Raw genomic sequence first — 9083 nt, 5'->3', positions numbered from 1 at the left:
ATATTGTTATAAGGGAGTGTTAGGGTGCCATCACCTCTTAAAATAACACTATACCACCATTCCTAGCCAATCATTTGTACACGTGGACGAATAATAAGCTGTCATGTGGCAAAAAAAGGGGTGAAAAACACGGCCAGCAATATGCAACACTGTATACAATAATTTTTCTCGGCCAGCAATATCCAACACGCTATATAACAATCTATATACGCTATACACGCTATAGATTACTAGTGTTTTTAATATTGTTGTGTAGCGTTTATAATATTGCTGTATATGTTGTGTCACGGTGTCACTTTAAGAGGTGTTGTCATTTTAACACAAACCTATTGGTATATAGTTTCATAGTATATCATGATACCAATTTTAAAATAAGTTACGAGAGCATACTATATACAGGATATATTAATAAAAAATAAAAATTATGAATTTTTTAAGTATAGAAAAAGTGATAAGAAATAAAATATGAATTAAAACACCCCATTCCTAATTTAAATACCTAATTAAAAATTGAATATGAGATGAATAATAAAAATAATTATTACTCCATATATTTTAAAATTTTCTTATTACCTAAATATTCAATTTAATATTACTTTTCCTTTAATTTTACGAAAACTAGAAGTCAAATATGTGCATTTAATTGTTTATATGTGTGTATGGAAATATGTACTTACATGTGGAATATTTAAACTATACATATTTTGCGTTTTCATATAAGCATTTAGTTGGTGGTAGGACGTATGTAGTACTCCCTTCGTCCCATTTTAGGAGTCCCGATTGAGTTTGGCACGGGTTTAAGAAATATAAAGAAAAATTGGTGAAAAAAGATATTACAATCGGGACTCTTAAATTGGTGAAAAATATAAAGAAAGTGAGTCATACTTTTATATATTAGTTTTATAATAAAATGTGAGTGGAAAAATGTGAGTGGAATGTGAGGCCTATTACCAATTATGAAATATTACAACCGGGACTCTTAAAATGGGACCCCCAAAAGTAGTAATAAGCGACGGGACAGAGGGAGTATCTATTAGTTAAATCATTAGCAGAAGGGCATATCACAGCATATTTTTACCGTGGTAAGCCTTGACCACGGTATATTTTCTCGTATTATCACGACAGATGTAAACAAACACCAAGCTGTTAATTACCTATTTACACCAAATATCAGCTATAATCTGTTTCACTTGGACATAATTACAATATGTACATTTTTAGTCCCACAACTTAAGGCTGGTACAATTTTATAGTCGTGAAATAATTCCAGACGTCGGTCAGTTTCTTAATTTTTGCTTTTCTAATTATACCAATTAATTTTTATTTACTAATCTCAGTTACCTTTTCTCTTCCCTTTCGCCGGAAACGTCAAATTTAGGGGTTGCTGGCTATAATTTCTTTATTTTCATAATAATACATTCACAAAAACAAAACTTATAAATATAATTGGCAAATAATACGCGTTTAAAATGAACATACTTTGGGTGAAGTGTATATTAATAATTACGTAGAGGGTATGTATGATTTAATAATCACATATTATAACTTACTGTTTATATTAAATTAAATGTACATATTAATTTAATTGAAAATGGAACATCAAATGCTCATAATTAAGCGTCTTTCAAACTCTCTTTTGTGACAGTTTGTGATCTGTCGCTGATATATATACGTGAAACAAATCCTAAAGGTTGCAATTAGGCCAAAATAGTGAGTATACAAAAACATTTTTGAACTAAAATTGTCACCTTCCTATGTACCCTTTCATTTATAGGGCTGTGATCAATTGAGATTTTTTATACTAATTGAGAAATGAGATACAATATCAACCACTCATTTAATATTAAATGAGTGGTCCAGATTTTGCCACATAAAAAATATTTTTAAATTAATTAATTATGGAAGGGCAGAATGGTAATATCATAGTACATTTTATTCAATAAATATATTTTTTTAATTTTTAGTTTGATTTTTATTTATTTATTTATCTTTAATTTTTTTAAATTTTTTATTAATTTTTTTTAAATTTTTTCAACTACATAGACAATTCATGTCAACAACACACATATAATATCAACTACATATACAATTCATGTCAACTATGTGTACAATTCATATCAACTACATACATATACTGTCAACTACATATACACTTCATGTCAACTACACACATATAATGTCAACTATGTGTACAATCCATGTCAACTACATACACAATTCATGTCAACTACACACATATAATGTCAACTATGTGTACAATTCATGTCAACTACATATACAATTCATGTCAAAAAGTATTTATTGAATAAAGTTGTTGACATTTGATGTGTAGTTGACATGAATTGTATATGTAGTTGACATAATTTTTTTTTAAAACAACAATATTTTTTTTAAAAAATAAAAAAATTAGAAAATAAAAAAAAATTAAAAAAAAATATTTATTGAATAAAGTCGTTGACATTTGATGTGCAGGCTATTGACGATAATACCCCCTAGTTGACATAAACTACATGCTGTTGACATTTCATAAATATTCTGGATGAGTGGCCGAGATTGCATCTCAATTCTCAATTAGGTTCAAAATTCCCAACCTAACAAGACCATATATATATATAAATATATATATATATATATATATATATATATATATATATATATACTTACCTCATCCCAAATTAATTGACACTAATTTCCTTTTCCATTTGCCTCCAATTAACTGACATCTTTACTTTTTACTAATTTTGATAATGGAACCAACATTCCACTAACTCAATCCACTCACATTTTATTATAAAATTGATATATAAAAATAGGATTCAAATTCTTTAAATTTTTCCACTCACTTTCTACTACATTTCTTAAAACTCGTGTCAAGTCAACCGGTGCCAATTCATGAGGGACAAAGGGAATATACATGTAGGCAAACTTCCTTAAAAGTCATGAACTTTTGCGATTTTTCGGTTCTTCTCATGAACTATGAAAGAAGCATACAAAGTCATGATCTTATCAACCATGCGCCGTTTTTCCATGTCGGGTAAAACAAATAGTTTTTTGAACTAAAACTGTCACCTTCCTGTGTACCTTTTCATATACATATATATAGGCAAATTCCTTAACAGTCACAAACTTTGCGATTATTCGATTTTTCTCATAAACCACAAAAGTAACATATAAAGTCATGAACTTATCAACCGTGCGCGTTTTCCCATGTTGGGTATTTCGGCTACGAAGTGAGATGACGCCTTTTTTAGCTGACGTGGATGGTGACTTGTTAAATCTAATTTGGGCACATTGCCTTAAAAGTCACGAATTTTTCAAAAATTCCGATTTTCCAATGAGCTTCGAAAGTAGCATACAAAGTAATTTGAGCGAATAGTTGAAGACAAGAACGAAAAATGGACGACGATAATTTCTTGAACGATGACATCCCTCGCCTCATCCTTTATTCCCCACCACAAATCAGGCGCTGGTGTCAGCTAAGATCAATATCGGGTAGAGTGAGATGATATAATTTGAGTTAATTGTCGAAGACGAGGTTGTCGTCGAATTTGGGGAATGGCATTTGGATTCTGGAAGAGTGGGAGCAGGTTCTGAAACTCTAGAAATTCAAGGTCTTATGCCCCTCCACTGCATGCCAGCGGCGACTCTGCCCTCCACTGATTTTTTATAATTGTTTGATTCTGCAGCAAAATTGTCGATTCCCGAGTCTCGAGTTGATCAGAAACAACGAGATGACGACAGTGGATTTGAAGATCCGATGGTGTCGCCAAAGGCATTGGTGGATCAGCCATTGTTGTTGTTGTGGGTGTGAGAAAGTTTGGCAGGTTTTCTAGACGAAATTGGTGATAGATGAAGTTAAATTTGTTAAAACTTCTCCAAGAATGTTTTGAGTTGTTCTGGACGAAATGGGCTTCGCTGATTGCTTTCCATGACTTGTATGATCTGTGGGGATACGAAATCCACCCTCTTTAGCCGGCAAGAAATTCAAGCGCACAAGGGGCTTATCACAACTATGAAATTTAGCTTTGTATGGCTTGTATGCCACATTTGTAGTTCATTGGAAAAACCAGAATTTTTGAAAAGTTCATAACTTTTTAGTAGTTTGCCTTGAATCGGTTAAAGCCACGTGTACTTCCTGGTTAAAATTTTATTCGGCGTTTCCATGTAGGAATTCAGACTAGCCACGTCTACAGAATTTTACCGGGAATTATCGGAGTCGGTCGGAGAAAATTCCCTATTAGTTCATGACTTTGTATGCTCTTTCGATAATTCACAGAAAAATAAAAAAATTGCAAAAGTTTATAACTTTTATGGCAGTCTGCCTATATAATTATAGACCTCTTGTTTCTTAGTCGTCAACTAATTATTCATAGTTTATCAAAAAATAAAATTATTCATGTTACAAGTTATTTAAGTTGTGGTAGTATTGTAAGAATAGTTGGGTGTAACCGATGAGACAAAGATTGGAGATCGAGGGTGTGGTCCTTATCCATTTTTAACCAAATGGCCAGAGAGATCAGTTCTTGCATTTGGGAATGAAATTTAAAAGGCCTTTGAGATGTCTACAAATCAGCAAATGGAATAGTCAAAAGAATTGAATATAATGTGAGAATAGTGGAAGAAATATAAATGTGATATATGGATGTTAACGTTAGATATGGCATCTAAGAGAGTAGATGCATGCACATGTGAGCGTATGAAGTGGATACGGAGTGTATATGTATGTTTATGCTTATGCTTATGCTTATGCTTATGCTTATGGTGAAAGCTCCTTTCACAAGAACTAAAAATATCTAGTTCATCTCCATCCTCGCCATTATCTATTTTCCATTTCTAGCACTTGTGGGATCAAATTATGTGTTAAAGTTGTTTTGTACTCTTTCCTTTTATGGAAATCTGATTAACCATAATTAATTTGTGAGGTTTCAGATAAAGATTCCTTTTAATGTTATGACAGGTGAGATGGTCCCTATATCATCAAGGACAAAGCCTAATTAATTTCACCCATTTCTGATGTACCAATTCCACCACCCTCTTTATTTCCTTTCTTAATTCCCTTTTAACCTTTTTAATTACTGTCTTCTTACTTTTGCCTCACTACTATTTATTTATTCTTCCGATTACTTTTTTTTTTTTTAATTTCATTTTATATATAAATCTGAGTTTTTTGTCTAACAATTAAATATCTACTTGACTCCTATTAATTGTTGTGAATATGAAAAAACCTAATATGCTATGGTGGTAGAATTAGAATATACGTTGGCCAGGTCTTTTCAGACTAGGATGAAAACGACAGCCACACCGTGATTTCTGTTGATTTTTATTTAATTTCAATTCTCTGAATTGAATTAATTTGTCAAGTTAATGGCGATGTAAGTGAAGATGGGATTAGGACAGCAATATTGAGACAATGGTGTGGCTAATACGGTATTAGCGAGTTAATTTTCTTTGCTAATTTTGATGAATGCTTTATCTGCATCAAAAGTTATTTTACCTTGTTTTGATAAAACAAAGAAAATGATGGCAAACGAATAATTCAAAATAGCTTGTCTGCACTGCTTACTTTCCATGAGGAAATGTATCTCAACTAGTATTAGGTAAATAAACTAAAATATTTAATTAATTTTGTCTTCTCTTTTGAAATATAAATAAAAAAGAAGGATGTATATCATGTTGGCCATGCATCTATGTAAATGTTCGAAAAATCTATCAACCCTATTTTCAATAAAGGAAATAGTGGGAATATATTTCTTTGCGATCTTGGCCAAAAAACAAGAACAAAAAAAGAGGGGAATATATTTGTTTTGAGTTATTGAATTTAATCCATTATTCATTATAAAAGCTCGCATATTCGTCTCTTTTAATCGTGAACATGCATGCGTAGGAACCTTAGGCCGGATAACTCAAAGATAGAAGAATTATCTACCTCACAAACGGATATATATTCTCTTTTGTAGAATTCTTCTGGATCAGTGTTGTGAATATTTTGTGGTTTTATATATTTTGCTAAAACATGCTACCTAGGAGTTTTTTAGAAGATGACTTTTCTAAATCATGAGGGGTAACAATTTTCTCTGAAATGGAACATTAATTAATGAAATAGTAGCTAGCTAGCCAATTAATTTGGACTCGTATATATATTTTGAACCATGTTCTGAGAGTAGTGGCAATAGCTAGCTATCTCTTTTTTTGTAATTCCATCACCAGCAAACTGCAAAAGTCCATCATACTAAGTCGGTATAAGAAAAATAATTCAACCATTGCAAAATACTAAAAAAAAATCATGATAATATACATCTTATGTTTAGGGTTTTCTGGGTGCAAAACAATCCCACCATGATTTGTCACAAAACTGAAATATGTAAAAAGGTATTAAATCAATCAATACTGATCATAAATATAAAGAAAATCATAGATAACCTGATACAGACATATGGAGTATATAAGTGTAAAATTTATAAGAGATAAAATTGCTAATATTGTATTCTAAGGACAAAATGATTACTAAAATTGATTTATTCAACTTCTCCACAACAAGATGAGTACAGGATTCCTATAATTAGTTTTTACACCTACTAAATGACGATTTATATATGTTGATTAACAAAATAAATATATATTACAGCTAATAACATACTGTCTCATCTCATCTCTTCTACACAAAAACTTACTATATAAATACAGTATTAATTTGTGTATATTTTCCTGTATCTACAATCAAAATCTGATCCCATAATAGTAAATTCTAGCACTAATATAATAAATCTTGATCTCCTCCAACACAAGCAAGCATCATCATCATCTGTTTCCTCAGCTTGTTGCATAATTTAGAGTTTTTAAAAATGGATTCAATCATACTTACAAATTCTAACCAACTTATATACATACATACATACATACATAAATATACATATATGATGTATATAATAATCATGTGTACCAATTGACCTGATGATATGGTTGCTGCCCGAAAACCCCATCTCCGAGGTTTCCGAGCATTGCCTGCTGTTGTTGTTGTTGCTGCTGCTGCTGTAGCTGGCTTAGAATGGTGGCGTCGTCGCTAGCGGCTCTGGCTCCATCGCAGCTCTCAGCCAAGAATCTCTTGGTGGAGGGCGAGGTTCCAGCAGCCGCGGCGTCATTCCAATAGAGGCCGGGATTCATAGCCCTCTTGAGGCTATGCGGTGGAAGGAGAGCATTGGCGTTGGCCAAATGGGGATTCATGGCTACGTCGTTCATCATCCCTTCATACAGACTGTGGTCGCTTTCGATAAATTTATGATGGCCCACCGAAGGCATAGTTATCGTCTGAGGATTCATCAATCCCATCACGTCGTGTATGTCGTCGCGCTCCTGATCCAACGGCCGCGCAGCGTTGTTCTTCTTGTATATCCGACACAGGACCCAGTCGTCCAACTGTCAAATATAATATAATATAAGATTATCGTCATCAAACAGAATTCTGTTGGAGACAGACGGTTACAACTTACCCTTAGTGACCCCTTTTTGTTGATGAAATCACAACCCGGAGGCTTGGAGCTAGGCTTGTTATCCACGAGCCTGTACTCATGCATGATCCAGTTCGTCTTGATCCCCTTCGGCGGCTTTCCTCCGTAGAAAACAAGGGCTTTTTTCACCCCGACCTTCTGCGACCCTCCCCCAGTCATCACCGGCTTGTCCGTCCCTGTCGCCTTCCAGTACCCGGACGTGGCCGCCCTGTTCGGCCTAGCCCCGTTCGGGTACTTCCTGTCCCTCGGGCTGAAGAAGTACCATTCCTGATCTCCAAACGAAGCCTTGGCTGGAGTTTGTATAACATAATTATCATTAATTATTTGACCGGTAATTACAATAACTATACATGTTTGAAATTTGGTTATACCTGGGAGCTCCCAGGGATCAAATTTATAGAGATCGACTTCAGCGATGATGGCGGCCGGCAAGGGCGCGGAGGCGATCTTCTTCTTTAGATAATACACCACCAGCTCCTCGTCGGTCGGGTGGAACCGGAATCCCGGAGGCAGCTGCGGCTGCTGTGATCCGGTCGACGAATCGGTGCTCTCCATCCGACTCCAACACTTGTGATTAAATTTTAGTATTTCTCCCAATCTTGATGAGATGAGGAATTTGCAGTAGAAACACAGTAAAAGGGAAGACAAAAAAATTTAGTAGTAATGAAAAATTGAAATACCGTGAGGTACTAATATGTTATGGGTTTGTAGTAGGCTACAGCCTCTTCTCTTTATTATAAACCGTATATACGCTCGGACTATGCTACGGTGTGGCGCGGTGCAGTGACCCTCCACTGAAAGCGCGCCACGTCATCAGCGAATGAGAAGCGAAAATTAGGCGATTAATAGACCGACACGCACGTGATGGGGGGGCGAATAGAGGGGAGACACGTGGAGGGGGCCATGCGAGTGGGCCCCACATGGCGACGCAGAGGCAAACAGAAATATATTGTGATAAGACGAAGGATAAGTGTGGGGGGGAAGTGGGATGGTGAAATTCTCGAATTGACGACGTACGTTTTGTCCAGACAGGACTCAACCATTTTTTCACATTTTTTTTATTTTACATTATCTTTTATGGGAAAATTATGCTTACTAATTTTTTTCTAAATCTCAACTTTAAAGGCATCATCCTTGGTCCCCTAGTATTTTGTTTTTGTGACAGCTCCACTATTAATTTCACTGTTTTAATAAAATTAATTACAAAATAAAGATAATTTTATGAATTAATGAATCCAGAGCATCCACATCTCTGCTCTTTGGTAAGAACACGGAGGTGGATCCGGACCCACTTTTCCTCCCTGCTTTTAGGAGCACAACATCCATATCCATGTTCTTCCGCAAGGACAAGCTCAAGGGTCCCACCATTCTATTATTTAATTTAAATACTTCAATTACTAAAAACATTTCTACAATATGAAAATGTAAAAATACCCGAAATACTATTACAAATTACTAAAATTTAAAAATTACATAATTAAAAATCCTAAAAATTGAGGTTGAGAGAGTTGTTTGGTGTAGTGTGATTTTTTTTTTTGTGTTGAAATGAAGGTATTTATAGACGAAAGTGTGAATTTT

General features: G+C 34.3%; 1 protein-coding gene across 2 annotated transcripts; it reads right to left on the bottom strand.

The window, feature by feature from the left end:
• Positions 1-6501: 6501 nt before the first annotated feature.
• NAC2 (NAC domain containing protein 2) lies at positions 6502-8201 on the bottom strand. Of its 2 annotated transcripts, XM_048112843.2 has the most exons (3): positions 7877-8201; positions 7488-7795; positions 6502-7413 (listed from the first exon to the last, which is right to left on the bottom strand). In XM_048112843.2, the coding sequence occupies exons 1-3, from the start codon at positions 8058-8060 to the stop codon at positions 6931-6933; spliced, it is 975 nt and encodes a 324-aa protein (XP_047968800.1). In that variant the 5' UTR covers positions 8061-8201; the 3' UTR covers positions 6502-6930. The 2 variants fall into 2 exon arrangements, with proteins under 2 accessions (XP_047968800.1, XP_088925487.1); XM_089069361.1 differs by having other exon boundaries at positions 7488-8201.
• Between the last annotated feature and the right edge of the window lie 882 nt (positions 8202-9083).

The sequence above is a fragment of the Salvia hispanica genome, chromosome 3 (genome assembly GCF_029641045.1).
Source record: "Salvia hispanica isolate PSC_SH4W2 chromosome 3, Shi_PSC_v1, whole genome shotgun sequence".
NCBI lineage: Eukaryota > Viridiplantae > Streptophyta > Magnoliopsida > Lamiales > Lamiaceae > Salvia > Salvia hispanica.
Note: the sequence above shows the minus strand (reverse complement) of the source record. Positions and strands in the feature narration are given on the sequence as shown.